Below are 26,570 nucleotides of genomic sequence, written 5' to 3' on the forward strand. Positions count from 1 at the left end.
AAACGGACAAGCCTGGAATAGCCTGGGACGCGGATATATTTAGTGCAGTCCTTTCATCCCTCAAGTAATAATAGAACTATATTAATTATTAACACTAAGAATAATGACGACAATCGTGGAATAACCCCAACCATCTTCTGGATCCCCCAGGGACGATCCTTCCACCGGCATCTCTCCAGGTTGCATACACCTACAGCGCACCCTCGAATCAAAACGCTCACCGATCGTCCAGGGCGTGCAAAGATCCTCACTATGACGGGGTGAAAATGGTAAGACCTGCATGCTACCAGACAACCTAGACTAGAAAAGTTCGCTAATTTGAAACTTATGCTTCCTCGCCCCTATGCTAACAAGATACAACAAGATACGCTAAACCTGGTAGATATACCGCGCAAGTAATTGACCAAACAGACAAGAAGAAATCTTTCAGAGAAACGCCCAAAGCAACGAGAACAGGAATAAGGAGGTGATCGTAAAGGGTCTAGACGATGCTCTGTCGCCAACGGTCGATCATTTCCCGCTGCCCCGATTCAACCACTGGCCGCACGACCTTGGACTTGTTCGGCACAGCATAGCTGAGATGCTTCATGCCTAGTAGCGCATCGCTGTAGAACGTGTTGGGGTGTACCATCCCGGGGCCGTAAGGAACGGTGCCTGCAGCCCCTTGATGCGGTGGGTATCCTGCAGCCGGGGAACTAAATTTCGACGGAAACTGTTGAAGAGACATCCGATGGTCCAGAGTGCGTTGCTGCCCGGGTTGAGGTGCTGCAGCATCAATCGTCGACTGCCGTCCGGTTGTGGTAGGACGCCGCGCGTGAAGGATGTCTGCCATACTCCTTCGGTACCGAGGGATCTTAAATGTGGAATTCTGTCGTGCCTCAGTCTCAGCCTCCTTCTGGAGGCGAGCGCGCCGCTGGGCTAGAGTTTCATCTTCTGGCGCGATTTCCTTCTCCTGAGTTGCCGCATCCTCCCCAACGTGGTTGATCTCGGCCAAGATCTCATTCGCGAATTCGCTGTCCGAGCCTGCACTGGGCTGGTCTTTGGCTTTCAGTCGCTTTAGACGTTGGGCCAAAGTTTCTCCTTCGTCACCACTATCTTCTGGCTCCACAGTATCCTGCGCTCCCGTCGAATACATGGTAACCGGGCGTATTTCGGGGCTGCGCGGTGGGGGATCACCTCGGAGCCTGGCACGACGCCTACTTAGGGGCTCGGACTCCTCCAGCTCCCTTCTCTCCATCAGCCCCAATGGACGTACTTCGTTAACGACATTGGCATTTTCCGGAAACAACATGCCTAGAGGCACGTCATCATCATCCTCGGCTTCCGGGTTGTGAGCATCTGGACCTTCCCAAGCCAAGGTAACGGGTCTCTGTCGTCGATGTTCACTCTGCTTCTGCGCCACCGCTTCCAGCTGGAGAAGAGTCGAGTGTAACCCGGCAGATTCTGGCGCTGTTCGCTGTCGTTGCTTTAGTTGGCTCTTTCTGAATTCAAGCTCCGCTAGTAGCGTGTTGGGTGGCCCGGTGTAATCGGCATCCGGCTCTTCAAGATTGTGCCCTTCTCCATCGGCTTCAGGAGCGTCCCCAGCGCCAACAGGACCACCAATCCCATCATGGGCGTCATCCCGTAGTGACGTGCCTTCATGAACATCTGCAGCATCGCCTTCTGTTTGGTTATAGAAGCGACCCGATGTCAGGGGAATCTCTTTGAGATCCGGGTCGGAAAGGTGATGGTCGAACCCAAGCATACTTCCGGCCGTGAGCGTCTTCCGCTGGTCGGTTAAGTCCCTGGAGGACAGCTTGCGTGATGCCTGACCATACCCTCTCGAATCGGCTTGCCCCGTGAAGGCACTGACGGGGGCATGTGTCGAGGCATCGAGGATGCTGTCTAGTGTCGCCACCGCTGAAGCATGCGTGACCTCTACATCAACAGAGGGAGCTGGCTGATCGAAGAAGACACTTGCGCGCAGCTGCGGGGGGATGCTTGTTGGCTGATTGTTGCGTCTTGCCTCGCCATTATCGACTGGATCTTGGGCAGCAAGCAGCGCCGACTTGCGATTTTCAGCAGCGACTGCACCAAGGAGCTGCGTGCGACGCTTGTCGCGTTGCGTGCTGTTCCTCTGCGATAAACGAGGTGGCAGATTTAACATCCTTGGCACCGGAGCAGGATAGTAAACCATATTCTCGCCTGTCTGCGGCTCCTTGTAGGCTTCGGATCGACTGGCCAGGGGCGGCCTTGTCAGCGACACCCGCCGCGCCAGATTATTCTCATTCGGAACATAATGCACGCCATCAAAGTCATTGAAGAGAACCCGCGCCTGTTGGTATGTATCGGTCGAAGCAGCCGTGTATGTTCTTTCGAGCTCTTCGCCCAGCTCTTGGTCGTAGTAATCCTGCTGGACAAAGTCGTGTTCGCCATGCGCGGCGGGTGGCGGAGGAGGGGGAAGGTAAGGCATCGCAGGAACCCGGGGGATCGAATCGCCATAGTACCGTGCCGGCGCATGCTCTGCCACTTGTGCCAAGCGGGATGCGGACTGGATGGAACCGTGACGGGACGACAGACTCGGTCTGAAGCCGTCGTGATTGCTGGCATGGGTGGAGTTGGAGGCCGAACTAGACGACCGGCGCTTTTGTTCTTGGTCCATCTTGCGAATCTCGTTTCCGATATTGGAACTCAGGCTCATGCGTTCGGCGCTCCTCTCGAGCCGCTCTACATTATTGAGATAGGCACCTTGCAGCGACTGGAGATCGGGGGTAGGGTGACTGAGGGGCACGGGTTGATCGGTGACGGGGGTCCGCAGGGTCGGTTCAGGGGTGGTCGTAGAACTAGCCTGAGGGACTGTCTTTAGCGGAGGGACGTAACGGGGACTATTGGAACTGTGGTTCGCTGAAGGATCGGCGGGCATTTCGTAGTCATCCTCCTCCACCATATCATAGCTGGTGGAGGTCATGGACCGGATCATGGAGCCCAATCTTTTGATGCCAGAGTCCTCGGCCGACTTGGCGGGCTGTAGGTAGGAGCCCGCCCCGATATGGTCGGCATCCAAGGGCAGCTGCTCGAAGAGGCCATTATTGTGCTGGGGCTGCGGTGAAGGACTGCGGGAATGGTCCGAGTCGGTCGCGTTGGAAGCCACCTCGTGGTCGGCCTGGGAAACGGCGTTGTAGGCCATCGTTGGCGGTCACTGAAGCAATAAATGCGCGGCCGAGGGCCGTTCAGGGAAAGAGGCCTTGCCCGGGGGGTGGTGGTGGCCGTGAAAGAGGGGGTAAATGAATCAATGGTCAGCCGCGGCGTTTCAATCGGTGCAAACCTAAGATAAGGGAAATGCGCCCATGCGGGATGGCGCTCTTGCTCAGAACGACGCGATCACGGAGATGAAGCCAGGACCGTGAGGAAGGGAGAGGGAAGAAAGCAGGAGGAGAAGAAAAAGCTGCAAGGCACAGCTGAAGAGGGCGCCAACAAAAATCCAGGTGTCATTGTCGGTGGTTTGTCCTGTTGCTCCTTCCCTGCGCAAATTAATTAAATTTCACGTATGGTATGGGGCGGGTATGAGCAGGTAAGGTATGGGGTTACTCGCCGAGGCCCTGTATTGGCCGGGCACTGCGTTGCTAATTTTGGACCCAGCAAAAGAGCCTGGACCGCCCTCGGTGGCCCGCTTTGGGACTTCCGCCTTGTTTGCAGTGCCCCATTACTTCTGCTACTTAGGTCGTAGTCCGCCGTCGTGTGGATTTGACACTTTACAGCCAGGAACCAGGTCGGACTCACTCCCATACCACAGTCGGATCAGCCTACAGAGAGGGAAGGTAGTATTCCAGGTATTTCCGACCCCAGACCTCCGCAGGTTAACGCATTCACCAGGGTCTGTTCGACTGATCTGTAGCAGCGTTGGTTGATGCCGCTCAGGTCACACCGCATTCAATCGTACCTATGTCTACCTGCCGGCGGCTGTCTCTCAATACCACAATGCAACGGCTGTGAGGAGGGGTCGAGTGGCTTCGGCCAGGGGAGCATACACGGTGTGTCTCTCGATCTACCTATCTTAATACCTTAAGCGTCACCAACATCTCCATTCGGTGGGCGCTGTTGATCTGTTTGTTCCTGTATACTCCGTACAGGACGGTAATTTTCCGGTCTCACTCGAACAAGGGTCCTGCTTAGTCACCAGACATACTTGCCTATCTGGGTAGCTGCTCGCCTGGTCTGCTCCTCCGAGTCAAACATCCAGTCATCCCTGACTCCCCCTGGGGTCGACACGTCGACTTTACGAGAACCGATCTGACGAAGATGGATGGTTTCTGATGAGGCCAATATTCTTGCGTTATTGTTGTAACGGTATACGCGGAAGAAGAAAGAAATCAACGACGTCATCCCACCAACTAGCGGACTAAATACCGAGACCAAGGCAGGAGGACGCTAATTCTGCAGCGGCGCTCCAATCAATCACTATGTCAACGTTGGTTATATCCGTCATATCCAGCCAACATAGCGTGGATGCACAATATGTCTTGGCTCGTCCATGTCATAAAGAAAGATATATATCCTCGGGCGTATGATTATAGCCACCGCTTCTTGATGTTGGAGAGTCTTTGTTGATCACTTGGTATCCTAACATCAAATCCCGGGATATGTATGTTGACTTTAGGGATAACCAACACTGCTTTCCGCTGGTCTTACCTCTCTAGCAAAGACCATAAATTACACCATCGCATATCTAAAAGGATTCAAACATATACCGACAGCATAAGTGATGGGCTGAACCGCACTTTATAATCACAGACAAGAAGCAGTGAAGGAAAAATCACTAACGGCAGATCTCAATCTACCTCCAACGGACCTCACATAGATCTAAGACAATCTAGCGATCAAGTGAGACGAAGGGATGTGCCCCAACTCAACTCGGAAATGTCTTCCTGAAATAGCAACCAATGCTATATAGTTTGCAGATCGGGTCGGTATGTAGGCTATTAGCTATTATGCTGATCATATCCCCGTCTTCAGGCCGGGAATGGGCGCCGATGATCAGCAACCAAGATCACCAATGCATCTGGATGCCTTGGAGATATGCTGTGCTGTAATTTTTTTTTGATTCAACGTCATGCTGCGAGTCATCTATCAAGACGTGCATCTCCGCTTAGTAGATTATTTAGTTTGCCGTGTGTGTTCTCAGCTCTGGAGTGGTTGTGTCCAGGCCAGTTCCTGAGTGTCAGTGACGCACGACCGTCATCTCTTAATGAGACGTTACGTTATCCGCTGAGAATGAAATTCATAACAGCAGAACTGTATGATGGTTATTTACAACAGAATAGGAAGCAACCAATAACGTTCTTGATAAGATCAAAGACAAAAAAGACACATATACCCATTTTAATAATTTAAACACATGCTTCTCACCCAAAGCCAAGTAAAAGGAAAGTTCCTACCCCCGCAACACAGCCCTAAACGCCCCCAACAAATCAATCCTCAAATCCTCCCAATTCTCCAACCCAATACTAACCCTCAACAATTTCCGATCGACCCTCGAATCCGACAACGCCCGCCATTCAATCAACGACTCCACGCCTCCAAGACTAGTCGCATGTTGAAACAAAGCCAACTGACTCGGTAACCGACGCGCATAATCCTCATTCTGCAACACGATTGAAAAAACAGGCCCAAACCCATTCGGCATCTGCTTCCGAACCCACGGTTCATCTTGCACACTGGTATGATAGATCTTGTGCAGAACAGATTGAACAGCATGCTCGTTACTCCCAGAAGCAGAAGATGGAGTGTCTAAAGCTTGCTGAAGCCAGGCAACAAGCCTCCCACACCCCTGACTCGCTCGCTGCACCCGCACCTCCAATGTACGCAGACTACGAAGACCAAGCCATGCCTCCATGTTCCCGATAATACTCCCCAACGCCATTCGATCTTCGAAGAGCTGTTTCTTCCAGTCATCGCGCTGCGTAGCGAGCACGCCACAGAGGAGATCACTATGGCCGCCGAAGTACTTCGACCCGGAGTGTAGAACGAGATCCGCGCCCCAGACGAACGGGTCCTGGAGACCCGGAGGTCCGAATGTACTATCGACGATGAGGTAGGCGCCTCGGGAGTGGGCCTTTTGGGCGTATTCTTCGATGCTGAAGGAGGTTCCGAGAGGGTTGATGGGGGTTTCGAGGAGGATGACGTCGCCTTTGTGGAGGCTGTCGGCGGGACAGTCGAGGGGGAGTTTTTCGAGGCCGGAGAGTCGCGAGATGATGGAGATGACTTCATGGCTGCCGTGGTAGCCTTCGCCGACGGATATGCGGCGGGGGTTTAGTAGGACTAGGGCGGCTTGGAGGGCGGCTAGGCCGGTCGAGTAGCTGATGGCATGGCCGTGGAGGAGAGATGAAAGAACGGCTTCAAAGCGGGTGGAGTTGGGGGCGAATTCGCGGGAGTAGATGAAGTTTTTGCCGTCGAACTCTTCCTGGGATGATGTTAGTTGGGGTTGAAATGAGGGACATGGCAGTGGCATACCACGGGGTCGACGGACAGAACTAGACTGTCGGGGTCATCCGGGTATCTGAACGTGGTAGACATATGAATTGGAGGCGCAACATCCGTGACCCGGGTGAGGGAATCATCTGCATGCAATGCCCGGGTTGCGGGGTGAAGGGATGGTGCCATGGTGTTGACTGGAAGTTTGTGAACTGTGATCGTAGAGTTCAGAATCAATGCAAGAAAAAAGATCCGAGATGAGGATTGAACTCCCTTAAACAGTCTGCTACCTGGGCAAAGAACACAGTTTGCATCGACTGCTCCATTCTATACTGCCATGTCTATGCTTGTTCTGGAGATGCTGCCCCACTCCCCTCAAGTTCCTAAACCGGCAAGTTCCTGGAGAAGACGATGTTTTCTATTGGCCTGCGCCACCTAGCCCTGCCCTAGCCGTTGTCAGCTAGTGCAAAAGGAGACTAGTTCCGCTCCCGTACATTGTAAATGGAAGTGGTTGATTGGCTAGTCAATGCCTGTCTTAAAAGTCTTTGCAGCGAAGGAAACGTGTGAGCCCGTCCTTGTGGCAACCCCGTGGTTCTTGCGGGTACCTGACCATGTCATTTTACGGTGTACGATATCGCCTACGCACTGGGCAGCCCGTACGCCCTTCCTTCAACAATGACCCCACCAGGTTCACATTTCCTCGGAGAAGCCAAAAGACCAATTCTGGGCCTCAGCCTGGAGGTCTACCGATCTAGGTAATCGGTTCAATCCCTCGGCGTGATCCTCCAATCAGCGTACTTCTGATGCGCTGACTCAAACCAATGGATATCAACCTATCGCAAGTATGACTCGTCGGCCAACAGACTATAAGAAGCTGACCTTCTCTGCTACATATCATCCACATCACCATTCATCTATACCTCTAACCATCTATCAGAGACACCGCAACACCATGTACCTCCGCGCTATCTACGCCGAATCCCACCTCCCCACCCTCCACCAACTCATCCGCGAAAACCCCCTAGGCATCATCACCACAGCAATCAAATCCCCTCTCTACCCGCTCCTCCAATCCAGCCACATCCCATTCATCCTCGACGTCCCCGACACCCCAGACGGGACAATCCCCAATGGCACCCTACGCGGGCACATGGCCAAGCAAAACCCCCAAGCCAAGGCCCTAATGGAAGCTCTCGCCGCCCAGCAAGCCACCGGCGAAACCTCTCTCGAACTTGAAGACGAAGTTATGGTGCTGTTCACCGCAGCACCCCACCACTACGTCACACCGAAGTTCTATACCGAGACGAAGCCGGCAACGGGCAAGGTCGCGCCGACGTGGAACTATGCTGCTGCGCAGGCGTACGGCAAGGTGCGGATATACTGTGACTCGAAGGCCGAGGAAACGGGTGCCTTTCTGCAGAGGGCTGTGGAGGATTTAACTGACCAGAGCGAGTCATCGATTATGGGGTATACGGGGACGGAGGGGCGGCCGGGGCCGTGGAAGGTTTCGGATGCGCCGGTGTCATATGTGGAGATTTTGAAGAAGAATATTATTGGGATTGAGATTCGGATTGAGCGGTTGGAGGGGAAGTTTAAGATGAGTCAGGATAAGAGGGAGGGGGATCGCGAGGGGATTGTTGATGGGTTGGAGAGTTTGGGAAATGAGGTTGGGAGGGAGGTTGCAAGGATGGTGAGGGAGCGGGGGGCGCTGAAGGATGGGCAGAAGTAGATCCTTGTTATATGGAAGGTTTATGGGTTTTGGTATATTTACCCTGTGAATCCGATAGACGTCTTCGGATACGTAGGGAGCCATGTGTAGCGCAAGCATATCACTTCCAAAACAGTTCAAGTATTTGCAGTATCTTCCCACAAACAAAGAAGCACATCCACAACATGTGCTCTTTTTTATCGGGCGAGTCCGTAACGCAATGTTGTCACCCAAGCCACATGAAGACAGACCATTCTTCATTTGACTCTGGTAACCTCGATCTCGTCCTGCGAAGAAAACACACAATTAGCCTAGCCACATAGGCAACTATAACGGGGCAAAGGATACCCACATCTGCATCTCCCGGAACAATCAGACTCTTCAACCCCCAGCTTTCATACTTCGGACTCCCACGAACATACTCACGGTAAGCCGGCGCACCCGGCCGCACCACATTATCCGCCAGAACCAGCGCACCGGAGTGCAGAAAGCCAAGCTGATCCGACACCTCCAAATCCGATACATAAAGGTCCTCCACATGATCGAGAAACAAAACATCGACCTTGGGGAGCTTCCCCTCCGCACTAAGACGCTTGAGCGAATCGGCAGCAGGGCCGACAACAACCTTGATAATGTCGCTCAGGCCCACCAGGTCGATAAAGTTCATGGCAATCGATGCAATGAGAGGGTCGGCCTCAAGGCTCCACACGCGGAGTGCTGTCGAAGTTCCCTTGGCTGTCTGCCGCATGGTGTCTGCGAACAAGATGGCAGAGTAGCCGAGATAGCCCCCCAGCTCGACGACGACTTGGGGCCTTTCATCGGCAAGGATCTTGACAAGCTTGTCGGCCTTGTCGGGACCAATGCTGATAAGGAAGTCTTCTTTGGCGGCGAATTCGTCCATGAGGTTGAGTAAAGCCGACGGGGAGTCACGGATTTGCGGCAGGGAGGGGTGGGAGTAGATGTGTTTCAACAAGGTAATTTCACGGCCATCGTGGGATTCTTGGTAGCCGTCGGTCTCGAACTTGCGAAGAGAGGGGTATTTCTCATAGATCTGTTCCATGGTGGATGGTTTCTTGGCAGGGAAGTATAGGGAGAGGGAAGAAAAGAGGGGCAATTGCTTATGTCGAACGACAGCGGGTTTCCGCAGACTTATATAGTCGGCCACATCTTGCTGACACTAGGAGAGAAACCGGAGACCGAGTCAAGGTGACAATATGGACTTTGATGAATAGAGTGTGCGATATGCTGAGTGGCTTACCGATAAGCCCAGATGCGCGCCATCCCGCCCAGGACGCGCTCTGATTGGGTGCCGGGTGACATCGGCGGGCATCTTCTCGTCCCTCCGCCGGCCTCTTCTTCCGTCTCTCATCTCGCCGCAGGTTTCATCAGGACCGCGTCATACGGCCTACTTCTTCCGCCTCTATCTCATAGGTCCACTGTGATTGCTTGTTGCACTGTTTATGGGGGATGGCTGTTTGAGCTACGTGCGAGGGATTGTGCTCTTGCCACCCAGGGACAAGTCGGCATAAGTGGGATGGAGAACCCTTGCTATACTTGTCGCCGGCGGCGGATTCGTTGCGATCAGTCTGGTTCGCCATGTGCAAAATGCACAAACAGTGGGTTGCAATGCTTTGCTTCCAGACCCCTCAGATGGGTTGCTGGCGTGGCAATACGAGGGAAGATGCGGGGCGTTTCATTTGAAAGCGCAGATGGTCGAAACGAATCCGGGCCAAAGGATGGCCATCCTGCACTAGGGGCAGAGTCTGCTCTTACTGTGGGTCCTCCCGAACGTGACGGTAAGCATGGTGCACGATTGAACTAGCATGGTTGCCTAGAAAGTTGCTAACATGGATCAGTAATTCCTATGAAACCTGTCATTAGCGTACCTCCGAGCATAGGCGATTTTGCCGTTTCGGACCTGGATCCGGTCTCTAGATACTACCTCGACTATTGTCAGTTTACTGGACTGAGCCCCAAAGCTTGTCTAAAAGCTTGTCTAACATAGACCTAGATAACGATAGCATATGCAAGCTCTTCATAGTATACGACAGCGAGAAGAACCCGTTCAGGGCTCTGATATCCCTCTCGTTACTCGACCAGACTCTGCTCAAGTCTGTATTGGCTCTTGCAGCACGACACAGAGCCAATAGAGAGCGTTCATTTCATGATCTCACCATCCAATTATCGCCCGAGCGGACAAATGCTCATATAAATGCGCTTCGTTTCAAGTATCAAGCTATACAAGGGATCTCACAAGCCTTGGGCGATGCGACAGGACAGCGGAAGGATACAACGGTGGCTAGTATCTTCCTGCTGATATTTCTGGATCTTCTGGAGTCAGGCAGTGATCGATGGAATGTTCATCTAGAAGGTGCCAAGCGGTTGATGGATTCAAGTCTACCCGAGCCTGGTTCCCGGCTTGATCCGGGACGGACTATTCAGGAGATCCGTAATTTTCTCGCCAGTCAAATTTACTCGTGAGTATTGCAGTTAGAGAGCTGATGATGTGGCTGATGGGTTTTATCACATAGGATTGAAACCCTGGGAGGGACCTTTGTACGCCCTAAACTGTTATCACAGTTTGATCTGCTCCGGGGTCCACAGTTTCAGGAGACAGTTGAGCAATCATTCCTTGGGTGTCCAGAATACCTACTGGATGCGATTAGATATCTTTCAGCACGGAGGGACGCAATAATGGGCCTGGAACACCATGATCGCCATGATACCTCTATCTTCAGCTACTACGTTGAGAATACCGTGACGATGATCGAATTCATACAACATTTTGATTGTTCTGTATGGGCAACGTCTCTACTTCAACTAAATACAACGGGTACCGGAGATATACGTCCTCTTTGCATGTTGGCACGGACGTACCAGATTGGGGCTTTGATATACGGCAAGCGTGTTCTTGGGGCTCTTACTAAGGAATGTCTGCCACTGGAGGATCTGGTGCAAGAGCTGATCGACGCGATCAGCAGCTTGCAAGATAATCAGGCTGTCTACAAATGTCTTCTCTGGCCTCTCTGCATTGCTGGTCTTGAATGTCACCAGCAACAGCAAAGGGAATCCATACTGAGATATATGGAAAAGTTCTGGGACTGTACCAGTTGTATCAACGCGATAAATGCCGCTGACATCATCAAGGATTACTGGAAGCAGAATGATGGCGCATTGCCACAATGGATCTTCTCCATTGGCCACCTGGGCCGTGACTGGCTTTTGATCTGATGCTGGCCTGAGATGGATCTGAATGTTTTCGTGGAACTACTGCATAAGCTACCTCCACGATGTCTCAGGCGTGGTAGTTTCAAGTAGGGCAGTATATCATTATTCTGCTCGGAAAAGCGCCAGACTCATACTAGGAAGCTCTCGAGCGGTCGATTATGGGGTTTAGAGAAACCCTGATCGAAGCATTCCTTGAGGCTACCACGGCATCTTAGTCATGCCTCGGGAGCAGGGGTGTTATCGGCCACTCCGAAGTCTCGGACCTTATCCTATCGACCCCTCACGCCTCACTCACACTAGCATCGTTAACGCCCAGGCCAAGCGACATGATCGATTTCCTTACCTTAACGCACTTACAGCTCTCAACCCAGCCCTTCATCTAGCAGCAAGATGCCTGTCTCTCAAACTTACGACGTGACCATCGTCGGCGGCGGTCCCGTCGGTCTCCTCCTGGCCTATCAGCTCACCCGCTTCGGACTCTCCGTCTGCCTTGTGGAAAAGCAGAACAAAAGTAGCCCCGAGGGCCGCTACGGCCGCGCCATCACTCTTTTTCCGCGGACATTGGAACTACTCGATCAATTAGATCTCGTTGGCCCAATGCTTCAGCAGGGATTTGCATGCAGGACCAGTGTTACATATAAAGACGGGGTTAGGCAGTGAGTATCCCCCCATCTCTCTCTCTCATCCTGGAATGCTGCTGATTATGCTATAGATTCCCCGGGAAGGTATGGACATTCATGGAGAAAATCGACGGCACGGTGTTTGATTTTGCACTGGTATTGAGGCAAATGTACACGGAGGAGATTCTGAGGGACAGACTGGATCGGAAGACGACCTATAATGATGGCATGGAATGTGTGGGGTTCGCGGTCAGTCAGGATGGGAGCGAGTATCCGGTGAGTGTGGATTGTGTGGGTGTTGAACGGATGACTTTCAAGAGGTAGTCCTCACTTGATGTTGCTTGGAAGATGCTGATGATGGTAGTAAATATCTCATTGGCGCAGATGGCGGTCACAGTATCATCCGCAGACGTGCCAATATTCCTTTTGATGGGGACTCGTCGGAAGACCAGTGGATCCGGATAGATGGTATTGTTGAGACGAATATGCCGCTTAATCGGTCCTATGGGTGAGTGAGCATGAGCCAATGAGGGATAATGTTGACTGTATAGGGCCATTGAAACGACCACACACGGAAACGTTCTGTGGGCTCCTCTCGACCATGGCGCGACCCGCATTGGTTACGCATACACGCCTGAAATAGCAGCCCTATACCCGGGTGGGGTAAGCGAGAAAGTCGCCATAGACCAAGCCATCGCGTGTATGCGTCCGTTCAATCTGAGGTTCAAAGAGGTACACTGGTGGACATTGTAAGCCATCCCCATCCTCCTGGTAGCCCTACTAATATCTACAGATACCAAATTAGCCAGCGCATGGCCCGCACCTTTGCATCCTACGACAACCGGGTCTTCATCTGCGGTGACGCAGCCCACACTCATAGCAGCGGAGCTGCTCAAGGCTTGAATACCGGGATTCACGACGCCGTGAACCTGGCCTGGAAGCTGGCCCTAGAGATCCATGGCCTATCCCATGCGGAGGTTTTAGACACATACACGACGGAGCGTCAGTCTGCTGTACAGAGACTATTAGACTACGACCGCGACATTTCCCTTTTGATGACGCATAAATGGCCCGCTTGGTACAGGGGTGACACACGTGCAGACCCCAACATCCTCCTCGGGCAGATATTCGACCAGGCTGCGCCGTTCAACACCGGACTGGGCATTTCTTACGAGACCAACGTAATTAATCAGCCTTGGGGTTCTTCGGAGGTCGATGTGGGCGTTCAAGCGGGAACTCGAGCTCCAGATACCGAGTTGACCACGCCCGGGACGTTTCTGCCCGCGCGGCTGCACCAGGTCCTTCGGAATGTGTGCAAGTTCCACGTGCTGGTGTTTTCGGGGGCGAATGTCGACTTGTTTCAATCGAGATTACTGCCTCTACGGGGATATCTGGATACCCATCCTGAACTGCAACGACACCCGGCCATTGCCTGGTTGACGGTGTGTGGGTCCGCCGGGTGTTCGCCGTGGGAGGTGCTGGGGATGCCGGCTTTTGGGGATACCTACTTTGACGCGCGGGGCATCGCGCACCGGGCGTACGAAGTTGATCCGCACAAGGGGGGCGTGGCCGTGATCCGGCCTGATGGGTTGATTGGATTCACCTGTGCGCTGGACGGGGATACCCTGTGGGGATACTTTTCCCGAATCCTGAAGCTAGCATGATACCAACTATCCGTAGCATAAATCCACCCACCCATACTCACTATATACGAAACGCCATATAGCCATGACTGACATGGCGCTGTAGCAACGCACCCACCACCCAGTATATACACCACCCTAACTATCTACTCAAACCCCCTCCTCAAATTCTCAAACCGACTCACCGGATACACCAACGTATTCTCCGTCCCATCCAACCCCCCTATACCCCCCAACATCCCCCCCGTCACCCTCACCAAACTCCTCTCATCCCCCACGGGCAAATCCCCACTCAACTCCCACCACATGGCCCCCCCCAACCGCCGTCCCGCAATATAATCCCCCTTCAACGCCGCCACCTCCACCGAATCAAAACTCACCATCTTCCTCTTCCCCGCATCAAACGACCAACTGGCCCCTAGCCCCGAATCCACCACCACCTCCCCCCTCCCCTCCCCGGACAAATGCTTATAATCCCACACCCCATTCTCCCAAGACCCCTCCCCGACACCCTGGAACGGGTGTCCTGGACCATCGGTATTCTCAAACGCGCGACCATACAACGGCATCCCGAAGATGAGTTTGCGGGGTTTGATACCGCTGGATAGATATGCAGTGATGGCTTCGTCGGCGTTGAAGGGCGTGGCACCAGATCCGGTGGCGGAGCGAGAGGAATACAGATTCGCCATATGCCCCGCCCTCTCATCCCATCTACCCGCGAAATCATAACACATGAGGTTCCAGAAATCGAGATACTGATCCATTTCGCGCATGCGGAGTTTGGTATAGTTACTTGCTCCGCACGGTGCCGCGACGGTGAGTAGTAGCCTCTTTCCCTGGAGATACCTAGTCGCGTAGCGGTCCAATTCGCGACGGGTTTCCTGGAGTAAGAGCACAAAGTCCTGCGCTTGGGCTGCATTCTGGGGATACTCCCAGTCGATGTCGATCCCGTCGAAGCCCAGATCGGCGAGGAGGTGGACGGCGCTCCGGGCGAAGGTTTGGCGGCCGGTGGGGGTGGATGCGGGGAGAGCGAAATTGGGACTGTAGGTCCAGCCGCCGATGGAGAGGAGGGTTTTGAGATGGCGGTGGCGTTTTTTGAGGAGGTAGAGTTGTTTGATGCATCCGTAGACGTTGGTGTCGCCGGGGTCGGACCAGCTGTCGGTTGGGTAGTGCTTTTCGAGGTCCGAGTAGGTGTCGGTTAGGTGGACTTCGCCGGTGGGGCGGATGTTGGCGAAGGAGTCTGTCCTTTGTGGTTAGATTGGGGGATTTGGTGGAGGGGAGAGGAGAAGAGAGTACAGAGGATGTGGGTGATGTAGTCGGCGGGGATGTCTTGGGGTTGGTAGTTGCGGCCGTAGATGCCCTGGTATGGTTAGTTGTTACTGCGAGGGGTTTAAAGAATGGGGAGGGAGTACCCAGTTGGTAAAGTAGCCGACGGTTTTGTAGCCGGGTCGGCCGACATTGATATGCGGAGCCGGTGGACGGGTCATTGCTGGGCGGGGGATTCTTGGTGGGATGGGGGGAGCATGGGATGCATTGGGGGCGGTTGCAGCAGCGCTTGGTGGATAACCACCAACATTGGTGGTGGCAGAACTGGCATAGGGAGTATCACGAGGAGCCTCCGGAATGTCTCGACTCTGTGCCACCTGGGTAGGCTGCTCAGGGCTCGGAATATTCAGTTGTTGCCCCGGATAGATAAGATCCGGGTTGGTGATCTGCGGGTTGGCGGCTTTCAGCGCATCCAGGGTGACCCCGTGGTCTTGCGAGATTTTCCATAGTGAGTCGCCGCTGGCGATAGTGTAGGTGGACATGATGCTTACAGTTGTATATACAGATGAGATGGATTCTGGGTTGGTGGATGTTGTGTTGATATAGCCCGCTATGACACAGCCGCGTGTGGCGCGGGGTCTCACGCTTTGCTGCTTTGGGTTAGGGTACATAGCCCTGTGGTATTTTTAGATTGATGGTATGATGTCATTAGGCAGCATCATAATGTGCTGGTTAACTATGTTATAGAGTGAAATGATTATCAAATATCTATTCTATGTTGGGGTGAAAGCTACTAGTTCGCTGCATCCATTGCAGAACAGGCAACAACCTGGATTGTGTGGAAATTACCCGCTTGGCGGCGTATTGTACAGGATGTAATAGGAACTTTCAGACAAGAGTGTGCAGTTCCTGGCTTCACAAACTGAGAGAAGTTTGATCAGTAGAATGACAGAGAACCTTACCCAGACAGGTTATTCACGACTGAAAAATGTACAGTTGTGGCCAAGTGACGGGTACCCAGATTCACTGGCTAGTGATAGTATTAACATCGCTGTGGTGACAGGTTATCAGGCATAGCATTGGTCTGTTGTTATCACTCCTCTTGTTCACTCACCAACTGGCTCTGTCTGTAAATACCCCTCTTTGCCCTCTCGTTTCCTTTTTCTCTTCTCATCATCCCTCACCTCATCTACCCACCTGGGCCACAGTAGGTCATGGCAGCACTATTCTTCAATTATATATGAGATGACCTTCTCGCAGGCTATCAGCATGTCGACTAGCTTACCATCTCTACGCCTCAAATCCATTGTCTGACGGTCTGTTTCATGGCACTCATCTCTCACATACTGCTGACCTATTAGTGGAGGTTCTGCATCAGCTCTTTCTCCTGCTGTAAGGTCAAACTATGGGGCTTATCACCGCACCCCGCGTGCAACGGGCACAACACGGCCCACCATTTTCAGCCTGTCAACCACTATATCTCAACCATGAGTCTGAACAGCGGCGATTTGCTTGACCCAGAACCCTCCAACAAGAGATTTAGCCATCATGTCAGCATTTCGATGAGAGTGATATAGGGGGGATATAGCATGCGTTACGGCAACTATCGTCCGACCAGCACAAAAGACGCGGCGTTCTTCAAACATCTATACTGAGATGTGTTGGGCATTCTCGATTGTGTGGGCATATATATGATACGAGGACGAATTTGGTCCGACGGAACGAACAGGGTGCCTCTAAGAGCGATGTCAAGAAAGGGTACTGACAGGTGTGGAAAGAATGTACCACGATCGACTACCCAAAATTCACGGATCTCTACGCGGGGCTGCCACTTGAAAGTGAAGATAGGATACTCGGATGGGAAAACGACTGCCTGATGTTACCTGCAGGTAGCGAAACACCTTATGGGGCTGTCCGATGGGCGGCTGTTTATCATCCCATATGTGTAGAGCCTGTCTCTGGATCGAGGAATGAATACAACCAACATGCATTCCATTCCATTGGCTCAGTGTTACCCATCCAAAAAAAAGCAATCCTTTAGAATGGCCTTGTGGCCATTTTCATCGAGAAACTACATTGGAGAGATCCTAAGGTCAAACCGGCGAAGCGACGAGGAAGAACTTAACGACTGCGACAAAGCACTCTACATGTCTGCCACCTTACGACCAGCGCAGACCTCAGAGTGCTACAGAAGTGATTAGCCTGCAATTCACTAGAGCTGTTGTCTATACATGAGAGATGCCCCGAGTCGGGGCCACATAGAATGGGACATGCACGAGAAGCGATGCCTGAGGTGGAAGTCTCGTCGTATTCTGCAAAAAGGCAATGTCGATGGTTTAAGCGATCGGCCACTCTGCATGACGAATGCATGCAAATTCGTCACCTCGGACCTTGACAGCCTCCACACACAGTTTTACAGAAAACACAGAGCCCCTTCATCGAGGAAGAAACTGATAACAATTCAATGCGCGACCATCATAACGCACTGGATGATACTCAGGACGAAGGCTGAGCCAACAATGACACCTGGATACTGCCTGAAGAATACAGATACTCGTGATGTAGAGGCAGTGGAATATGAACCATTCATTACCCGTTGCACAAGGAGGATAAAGCAGGCACCAACTTCAACAGTACAGAACCGCACAGAAGAGCTGTTGAGCTGAAATGCATCCCAAAGCATGGATATCTTCAAGCCATCAAAGTCAAAGTGTGGAAAATTCCCACATCGTTCACTGATCGATTCGTCTAGCTCCTAACAGGCTGAAAGCCGAGGAACTCCCGGTTCTACCGCCAACACTTCTCTCGATCAATGGATGTTCGATAACGCCCAACAATAAGACAGGTTTGATCTGAACCGATGACAGGAAAGAAGAACAGCCCTATATGAACATCACGGGATTTATAGCTGGGTCAAATGACAGTAGATGAGGTCACACCATAAGAATCCAGTGCTTCCAGCAGTGGTACGCCATGCGACCTGAACCACATCTCGTGGTGTGCAGCATATAATGAGAAATATCGGTCAAAGATTCAGCAGCGGCATTGAGTATTCAACATCTAGAGAGTTTGCACTTTCAAAAGCGACGTCTGGAGCGAGTTTAAGCTCTAGTGCTGGTAGGTCCTGGAACCATGATCCACATGTCATCCTTATCATGCTTATGAGAATCCATTGTAACGGCACTTCAAACAGTGCATCACTGACAACGATCGCCGAGTGGTCTGAAGTTCTTGAAGACACACACAACACTCTGTCATCAAATCAAACTAAACGGCATTCCGCCAAAAGAGATTGTCAGTAGACATTCAAACGACGAACATCCCTTTCTCGGGCGGAGAGCGACAAGGGATACGAGTCAGGTCCATCAGATGAGAATGCGCTTGACACTGTCTGCTGTCTGACGCGACGCTCTTTGCACCATCTTCTACGGAAGCTTTCGATTGATAAGCATGCTACAGTCGAGATATTATGCAGTCATACCATGTCCGCTGCGACTAGATTTATCCCCACTTATATCACCTAGAGGGAAGGTTCTTATGTACCACATAAGGTGTGACCAATAGCTGAGGCACAGGACAGTCCCAACATCATCAACTCGGATGGTGGTGCGGGATTGGTAATTATGGCAGCTTCAGCCAGCACGCAATGATCAGAACATCCACCATTGTTGACGATGATTGTTTCGGGAAGAGGCTCACGAGACGAGCTCCTTATTCAACAAAGCACAATGTGGTTGAATACGAGCCGCAGCTTGTATCTGCGTTCTTCTGTCGCTGGGATCCTGACCTCAGCACCTACCTATTCCTTTCCCGATTATCGCTACCGATGCTTCCATCCAACAGACGGATACCATTCTCGAAATACCCATGATATGGTTTAAAGCCTAGCATCGAATCAACTATGTGAGGACAGGAACACTGGCGATACGGCGCGCGGAAAGAATGATAGTACCGAAGGTGTACATCGGATAAATACAACTACAACACCACCATCGCTGTGTGCTACACCGGCTTAAAGCGTCGCAAACGACTGCATTAACCCTCTCCGATCGTCTGTGTTGATCTTCTACTCCACGCCCGGCAAAAGCTAAAGCAAGCGGCAGCTCGGTCCAAGAACCTCCACGGTGCCATACTCCGACGAGCGAACCAGAGCCCTGCTTTCAGCATAGCTAGAAGCAATAAACACCATGAGAGACATGTCGACTTCTATCAGGCTGCCAACAAGATGAATGAAGCAATGACCTATATAATACATCCGGGGCGACTGGATGAACGACCCCAAACGCAGCAAGGCAGGAGTAGATGGCCTTCTCAACACATCCTCCAAGCTACGCGGCTAAGCTCGTGGCTCAGTACATGGTCGCGAGCTTCTATTCCTGCGGCATCAATAAGCTCAGATCTGCCATTTGACGACATTTATCGCCGGAACGCTCAACAAGACGCAGCCAACGACCGAGACTGACTGTTCTCTGTAGAATGTCCCTAGGCGACGTGAAAGTTGATCTGGGTCCCAGTATCTCTGCTACTGCAAGAAATCCCTTAGAGAAGGGCTATGGCCGAGTGTGGTATGAGTGGGGTTGGTGAGAATCACCCTGCGGAAGGGAGGTGGTTTGGGGTGTTGCTATGGGGTTGACTTACATGATGTTCAGTGTCTCAGACTTCTCAGCGTTAAGCATATTACTAGCTATATCAATTATCACTGCACCAACTCCCCCACTGAAAGATGGTAAATTCTTATAAAACCTTCCCAACCAACACCCTAACATACCACAATACCACACCCACTCACGCACGCGCCACCAAGCCAACCCTCCTAAATTCGACAGATTACCCCCGCCCCCCACCACCCAACTTCTTCCCGACAGCCATCCGCACCTACCTATATATCCCAAACCCACTAAAACACACGCAAAGTGGGGTCCAATTCACCGACCCGTCCTCAAACTCAAAGATAGGCACGATAAAAAAATACGACCCGACCAGTCACACCTCTTCAACAATCCCTGACACTTGCTACTAGGTAGAAACTGTACAAAACCTAACCAATCATATCACCACATTAGCAATCATCCTAAGGCAGGGGAAGTGGGAGGGGGGGGGGGGCTCCGTCGTAGCTGATCCGACCCGACCCGGTCCGGTCATTTCGGCCCCAACCCCCAATTACCCCTAGATAGATATTAGATAGATAGATATCGCCATTCACACCTTCATGGGCCCGTGGCCGAGTCATAATTCAGCCCATCAGATAGGTAAGAGGTAGGATCCTAACGCATCGACCACGCCGTCGATCAATCATTCTAGATTCCTGATGGTAAATAACATATCATCTAGCATCTAGCTAAGTACTCTGTACAGAAATCCGAATCAGAGCGGGGTGTTAGTTGCCTAGTATCTCAATCCAGGTAAGGAGTATGTTATATCATATCTGCATCCTCCGCCTGCTCGGGGTTCATTAAGTCATTCTTGTCTGGTTAGACACTACGCTGTAAAGGGATAGATAGTAAAACGGTGGATTGAGCTCGGGCCGTCCGGGGGACTGAATACTGATCAGCCGCTAAGGTAGCTGTGGGAGATGGGGTAGGTTCATTGTTTTGGGGTTAGATGCTTGGTTTGGGGAATCACTAGGAATGGGTTTGTGTGATTCTGTGTGCTTTCTCTTTTTAAATGGAATGATGATATGGTATCTGGCGAGGGTTTGGTTTGGGTGGTTGTTAGTGGTCGTGGTTGATGAGATGAGATCAAATTTGTTCATAGAAATTTGATTGTTCGGGTTGGGGTATTTGAGTCTGAGATTTTGGACTCATCTGGATGGTGTGATTGCTATTATCTCGTAATGATCAAAGCATAGATTATGTACTTGTAGGTTGAAGGTTTTGAGGCTGGGTATATCTGACGGATGGATACAAAATTGTAGTCATGGCTGGGGGCTGGAGATTAAAGAAAAGATAAAATCATGACACGCCTGATAATGCCGCCTGAATTACGGCCAGTTCTGTAACCAGCTCTTGGTATCATGGTACGCTTGAAATGACAGCGAAGTTTCAATCAAAAATATACAGGAGAATGACATGACATGCACGAGCTGCATCCCTCCAATCATCCCTGTAGCTCAGACCTGCTAAGGTACCTTCCATCTGGATCTGCCATCTCAGCTGGGCGATGACCTGAATACAGTTCCACAAGCCTCGTTTGACGGGCACCCTTTGGCGGTGGTGGATACATGTATCCGTTGTTGTAATCCATGACGGGCCTTCGGCGACGTTTGAGCCAGAAAAGCGCAAAGAAATTGATGATTAACAAGGCCCCCACTGCAACGCCAACACCGATTCCTGCCTTTGCTCCCGTGGATAGACCGTTGTTACCTGAGGCGCTCGCTGCCGTTGCCGTCGCGGTCGTCGCGGTCGTGGTGGCCGAGGCCTGCACCATGGTGACGGACGCCCCAGCTGACAATTGTGACGTGGTAGACGAGGTGGTTGTCGAGGCTGTGATCGCGCTGTATTCGCTAGCTTGCTCTGCGTTAAAGGCGACGGTGATGGGTTGAGCCCACATCGTAATGGGGCCCGAGACGACAGTGGTGCATGTTTTGGCAGTATCGTTGCGACAGGGAACAGTCGTTTCTCCGGCAGATGCAGGATACATGCTTAGACATCCAGCAAACACCACGTTGGTAGAGATGAGGTCCCCGACGGTCGTGGGAGTTGTGTAGTAACTGAAGTCTCTATAATTGCGGGCAAGCAGGATCAGCACCCATGAAAGAGTGAAACAGCCATAGTCGAACACTAGATGCGAGACTTACGATATGCAACACACCGCGGTCGTGGCAGTGCCCGCAATGTTCACTTGGGGGGAAGTATATCCTTCCGGGCACCAGTCGGGACTGTAGATGGAGCCATAAGCCACCCGCCCGGCGTTGCCAAACCCGGCGGGGAAGCAGGATGAATCTATATAGACCGCGTTTTGAAGCAGCAGGCCATTGGAGATCTGGTTGTAGTAGGAGCCCTCATATGTCCAAGCAGTAGAACAACTGGCGGGGGGTGTGAATATGCTGCTTAAGGAGGTAATTGTCGACGATACGTCGGAGGTCATGTCGGATGATGTCCCCGGAGAGGGGAGGAGATCAGGAACGCAACGGCACAACGAACGACGAGCAGGGTCAGCAGTAGGTGCCTCACTGATTTAAATGGTTTGCTCGACTGTGGGACTTCAGGTCCTGCGCGATGTTAAGTGCCGCCCTTTTTGGTATTAGGCCATGATAGGCTGAGGGGACAAGTAGTGGCGGAGGTATGGTAGCGTATTATATCCAGGGAATGCAAGCGCCGACTAACTAATTTAGCTTGTTGGCTTACTCCGCCAGGGATGGTCCAGTACCCTGAATGACTCCCATCCCGAGATTATCGGAACTCGGAAGAGTCACCACCTTGTTTAAACTCCTTCACAACTAGCCGATATCCATGGGATTGTCGTCAGCTTCAGCTTGCTCAAAATCCTTAGTCGTAACGACCGAAAGGAAGTGGGGATGATAGAGGCGAGGCTGCGAGCCGGAAGGCGGACTGACTAGCATCCGCTAAGCGTTTGGGGGCCATTGGAGGACACTAGCCCAAGCCCCCTGGAAAGAACATGCAGTAGTCTGGGACTATTGCGGGATGGTTGAAACGCCGGGCCACATGGGCACATTTACCACACACAATAGGCGAATATTATGGCAGCCTGTTTCTAGCTTCTATGCGCTGTATTAGACTGCAGCATATCCAAGGTGATGTGGTTCGGTCTCGTGAGGCCAGTTGACAGTGGTTCCCCACTTGGCCTTATCTCCGACAAAAGGCTTAGCGAGGACTAACGTCTAAGGCTCTAGGCCTCTAAGCGCACGGCAGACTCCGAGGCAGGAATCAGGCTCATCCCTAGCGGCGGCAATGCACACGGAGTAAGATTCACGCGTCAAGATCCAATTCCGTCTTCCGTACCTGAGAACCCGCCAAGCGATGCTGGCCACCGTGTGACGGTTCACTCTTCTCTTGTGAGCACAATCATCTTGTTGTCGACATCCAGTCTAGATGACGTACGTCTGGTGATTGTTGGCGCAAGTTGTCACGAATTTAATGAAATGAGTGGTTCTGGGGAAGGTGAGAGAAAAGAGGTAGGTGGATGGAGTCACTCTAGACCAAGAAAAGTCGGTCACCTGACCTAGATTAAGCACAATCTCCTGAGCCGCAATTCCAACGAATGTCTAGCTTTCTTTCGGTTACTGGCTCGCACAGTTCTCCGTACTCTCAGTCATCGGCTATTCTATGTAGCATCAGATAGATCAACCTAGAGAGCGATGCTGAAGGTCAAGACTCACCTGTCTTTCAGCCGCAGACCACAACATCCTCCACTCCCAGACCCAGACAGTTCACATCTAGTCGTTTATTCTAGATTACCAAAAGACAACGAAAGAGGATGTTTGCGGGAAACTGCTCATTCCATGATCACAATTAAGAAGCTGTTCCCAGATGGGAGTACTTGAGTAGCCGGCGCGTGAATGCGAGCAAACCTGCAAATACGGACCGGACAGTGAAACTTAAACAGCTGACTACCTATGTGATGTACGTCGCTTTTCGAGTATAACGGGGATTTCCCCTAGTCCTATAGAAGAACCCACTATTTATCGAGCTTAGAAGCCTTCTGCTCATGGTAGAATTCCACTGAGTATAAAGCTCTAATGTCAACAGTAGATAGATCCCGAGTATACTAGAAAAATCATGATCAAAGAAGAGAAGGGAGCCGTAGCATGCTTTGTCTCAAAGTTGCTTTTCTTTACCAAGAGTGCTAACAATAGTTTCATTGTGCTGAACGTAATTGTTTGACTGAAGAGGGAGCATCTGGAGCGTAACAATGGAGCCGTTGATCATTTGTTACATTAGAAGGCGCTGGCGACAGGTACAATACTCCTCACAACTTTGACTATAAAATGTCCTAGCACCTGTGTTGCATCCACGCCCGCACATTCTCGTTTTCATCACACCATCATCGACTCTATCTCATATTCCAGCTTTTAGATTTCACTATGGATTACGCCGAAGACTCAGCCGACGAAGACTGTGCTGAAATACAGCACCGGAATGTTCCCGACCTGCAATATCCGAGCAAAGAAGAACTTATGGATGCAGCATCTGTGGTAATTAGATCCTTGCAACAGTTAGATTGGCGAGAGATCGGTGAGACGCCTCCCAACCTGGCAATTACCGGAGGACTTGCAGTCATGCATTATTGTCCCGATCGTCTGCCTTCCATTGTAAGTGCAATGCAGTCCGCAACGCCTATTCTATGATAACTAATCCAGTAAACAGGCACACAACGGACGGGAAGATATTGACATCGTGCTGTCAAATACTCAAGGGGGACGAATAAGATTGGCCCTGCAATATGAATTTCCGGAGGAATTTGTAAACCAAGAGATCGACCTGTTTGTAGTTACACCTCGCGGCAAGGTCAAAGTAGATTTCAAGTGGGAAGTCTATATGGTGAGTGTCACGCTTGTTACGCATCTTAGCCTAAGATGAGATGATCTGATCTAATCGAACTGTTGCAGGAGTCTGCAAGTTTAAGCACGGTACCTCTGCACGAGATCAGTCCTGAGGATCCGCCTTTCATGAATCCGCAAACTCTCACTGTGTCCAAATTACTATCCCTTAGCGGACATGTAGTTGCGAGATATGTTCTATTTGAGAGGCCCTGGAATCATGGGATAGATGCCCTTAGGCTGGTACGGCGATTCGATCGGAGCACATTGACGTTGGCTAAATTCCAGGCGATGCATATCTACAAGGAGAAAGATAAACTGGAGCGCTACACTACCATGCCATATAAACAGTGGGCGAAAATGATGGAAGTCGAGTTACGCGTTAGCATTTCACGTCTGACAAAAGAGCGCTCGACACAAGGGAAACCTTTTAAGTTGTTGGACTATGTGTGAGATTGGTTTAGATATTGGTGTCAGGATAATGTGGACTGTGTTTCATATTGCTTAAGCTGTTTGATTCTCTCTTGTTTGCGCTTGTGATGAAGATGGTGGACATTTTGGGGAGAGAAGTAAGTATAAGATGGTGTAGGTGATGTCGATTTAAGCTCTTGGTGCAGATAATCCATGCATTGGTTGTGTAACGCTGTGACTTTATATTGCTGCATCATGGATGGTCCTGGTTGGATGATGATATGGTCATCTTAGAACTTGCATACCTGCTTATGCATTATTGGTAATGGCTATCTCTGCGAACAGCTAAGTTTCTGCAAGCGATTATGAAGCATGCACATCACTTACACGCATATCAACAACGTTGATAATCTCTCTTGAAAAAGTAGTCAAGGACGTCAATACTTAAACGGCGACATAGTGGTGACGATAAGTAAATATGCTCAAACAAGCAATGGACTAGTTCCAAACACAACAAGTATCCGATAAGCAGCTATGAGTAACTGGGATTCCTTCCTGTACCTCATGTCCTTTTTGCTATGCTTTTACACGAAGATGACAATACATTGTTAATGTACTTCCCTCATCCCCAATAAATGCTTGATGCCCTCAATGCTGTCCATCCCATTCACTCCTACCTTAAGACCACGAGTCTTCACTCCAGATCTAAGATATCTAATCTGCAGAATCTGAGATCTGTTTAGGCATGTCCATACCAAACCAAAGAGCCAATCAAACCTACAAGTTTCTCTGAATGTTAAAGGAATCGCGAAAATCCACTTTCCACTGCAGGCCAATGATAGGGGTGCCTGAAGACGCGTCGACGTGTCAGTGGGGGCTTGTTTCAATTCCCCGGACTGTCTGTAGTGAATATATTGGTGTCTGGGTTTGTTGTCATATGCTGGTTCTGGTTCTAGTTTAGATTGATGGCTATATACATATCAGCATAGTACTATAGTTATAGTCTGCTAAGTCCATATCGAAGATCACTGAGATGCCCCTTTTTTGCTAGAATATACAACATACTTACTACCTCCCCACCACCACATCTGCCTCGTTTTACTGCATAAGCAACCATACGGGCTTCCGATATACCCTCTCCAGCTACCCCATCGCCATCATCCACTTCTTCCCCTTCACCGTCACTTATGGACTCAGTGCAAAGCAAGCGAATCATAGACCCAGGCCATGCTATAGAAGTTGATGGGGTTTGGATTCATTGTGGGTAGAAACTTGGCACTTTGAATTGTAGGCTAAGGGGATTGTATGAAAAGCAACAAATGGTGTAATCATAGGTTGTGTTGGTGTGATGGATGGTAGTGAAGATGGGGGTTGGATGAGGAGGTGTTGCGCTTGTGGATGGGTGCGTCACAACAAGTACACTTTTTGTGAGGTTTGTAGTACTGAAAGGGAGGAAAGTGGGACAGTGGATGGGGCGATCGATAGATCTAGAAGTTTATGTGATGGGGGGAAAAGGGTAATGGGGGATACTTGGATGCTGTTTGTTCTTGCTTGCTAGGTGATTGATATCGTTTGCTTGGTATTTGGGGACAGGGGATACTCCTAGTAGGTTTATTTGACTATTTATTCGAGAAGAAATATAATCTAGCTCATCTCACCAGGTGTAAAGGCTGCATCCACTCCCCTGGTCAAAAGATCAGCGGTAAGGCGCGTTGTGCTAACTCATTGTTGTCTTGGATGGATAG

At 51.1% G+C, this 26,570-nt stretch overlaps 9 protein-coding genes across 9 annotated transcripts; 4 read left to right on the top strand and 5 right to left on the bottom strand.

Annotated features, from left to right (window-relative positions):
• Positions 1–59: 59 nt before the first annotated feature.
• On the bottom strand, positions 60–3,495 carry BO80DRAFT_428048 (uncharacterized protein). The gene has a single exon (XM_025720162.1). It carries the CDS (start codon positions 3,164–3,166, stop codon positions 482–484), a length of 2,685 nt encoding a protein of 894 aa, XP_025571899.1. The 5' UTR covers positions 3,167–3,495; the 3' UTR covers positions 60–481.
• Positions 3,496–5,360: 1,865 nt separating this feature from the next.
• On the bottom strand, positions 5,361–6,693 carry BO80DRAFT_414217 (putative transsulfuration enzyme family protein). Its single transcript, XM_025718089.1, has 2 exons — positions 6,490–6,693; positions 5,361–6,439 (listed from the first exon to the last, which is right to left on the bottom strand). Exons 1-2 carry the CDS (start codon positions 6,637–6,639, stop codon positions 5,411–5,413), a joined length of 1,179 nt encoding a protein of 392 aa, XP_025571900.1. The 5' UTR covers positions 6,640–6,693; the 3' UTR covers positions 5,361–5,410.
• Positions 6,694–7,337: 644 nt separating this feature from the next.
• BO80DRAFT_428050 (FMN-binding negative transcriptional regulator) lies at positions 7,338–8,407 on the top strand. The gene has a single exon (XM_025720163.1). It carries the CDS (start codon positions 7,403–7,405, stop codon positions 8,177–8,179), a length of 777 nt encoding a protein of 258 aa, XP_025571901.1. The 5' UTR covers positions 7,338–7,402; the 3' UTR covers positions 8,180–8,407.
• BO80DRAFT_481881 (O-methyltransferase) lies at positions 8,049–9,218 on the bottom strand (the record flags this gene model as incomplete). The annotated part of the gene is made up of 2 exons (XM_025723391.1): positions 8,049–8,445; positions 8,511–9,218. 2 exons carry the CDS (start codon positions 9,216–9,218, stop codon positions 8,416–8,418), a joined length of 738 nt encoding a protein of 245 aa, XP_025571902.1. The 3' UTR covers positions 8,049–8,415.
• Positions 9,219–9,527: 309 nt separating this feature from the next.
• On the top strand, positions 9,528–11,583 carry BO80DRAFT_186461 (Zn(II)2Cys6 transcription factor). The gene is made up of 4 exons (XM_025714076.1): positions 9,528–9,954; positions 10,015–10,110; positions 10,170–10,635; positions 10,690–11,583. Exons 1-4 carry the CDS (start codon positions 9,693–9,695, stop codon positions 11,387–11,389), a joined length of 1,524 nt encoding a protein of 507 aa, XP_025571903.1. The 5' UTR covers positions 9,528–9,692; the 3' UTR covers positions 11,390–11,583.
• A 193-nt stretch (positions 11,584–11,776) lies between these two features.
• On the top strand, positions 11,777–13,836 carry BO80DRAFT_389224 (2,4-dichlorophenol 6-monooxygenase; the record flags this gene model as incomplete). The annotated part of the gene is made up of 5 exons (XM_025717108.1): positions 11,777–12,042; positions 12,099–12,329; positions 12,371–12,514; positions 12,558–12,755; positions 12,800–13,836. The coding sequence occupies 5 exons, from the start codon at positions 11,777–11,779 to the stop codon at positions 13,668–13,670; spliced, it is 1,710 nt and encodes a 569-aa protein (XP_025571904.1). The 3' UTR covers positions 13,671–13,836.
• On the bottom strand, positions 13,746–15,496 carry BO80DRAFT_186435 (endochitinase 1 precursor). Its single transcript, XM_025714075.1, has 4 exons — positions 15,062–15,496; positions 14,946–15,009; positions 13,901–14,889; positions 13,746–13,829 (listed from the first exon to the last, which is right to left on the bottom strand). The coding sequence occupies exons 1-4, from the start codon at positions 15,455–15,457 to the stop codon at positions 13,821–13,823; spliced, it is 1,458 nt and encodes a 485-aa protein (XP_025571905.1). The 5' UTR covers positions 15,458–15,496; the 3' UTR covers positions 13,746–13,820.
• A 5,223-nt stretch (positions 15,497–20,719) lies between these two features.
• On the bottom strand, positions 20,720–22,185 carry BO80DRAFT_414231 (uncharacterized protein). Its single transcript, XM_025718090.1, has 2 exons — positions 21,712–22,185; positions 20,720–21,633 (listed from the first exon to the last, which is right to left on the bottom strand). The coding sequence occupies exons 1-2, from the start codon at positions 21,999–22,001 to the stop codon at positions 21,012–21,014; spliced, it is 912 nt and encodes a 303-aa protein (XP_025571906.1). The 5' UTR covers positions 22,002–22,185; the 3' UTR covers positions 20,720–21,011.
• A 1,773-nt stretch (positions 22,186–23,958) lies between these two features.
• BO80DRAFT_448196 (uncharacterized protein) lies at positions 23,959–24,867 on the top strand (the record flags this gene model as incomplete). Its single annotated transcript, XM_025721653.1, has 3 exons — positions 23,959–24,186; positions 24,242–24,415; positions 24,484–24,867. The coding sequence occupies 3 exons, from the start codon at positions 23,959–23,961 to the stop codon at positions 24,865–24,867; spliced, it is 786 nt and encodes a 261-aa protein (XP_025571907.1).
• Between the last annotated feature and the right edge of the window lie 1,703 nt (positions 24,868–26,570).

Source organism: Aspergillus ibericus (genome assembly GCF_003184845.1).
Source record: "Aspergillus ibericus CBS 121593 unplaced genomic scaffold BO80scaffold_43, whole genome shotgun sequence".
NCBI classification, from domain to species: domain Eukaryota; kingdom Fungi; phylum Ascomycota; class Eurotiomycetes; order Eurotiales; family Aspergillaceae; genus Aspergillus; species Aspergillus ibericus.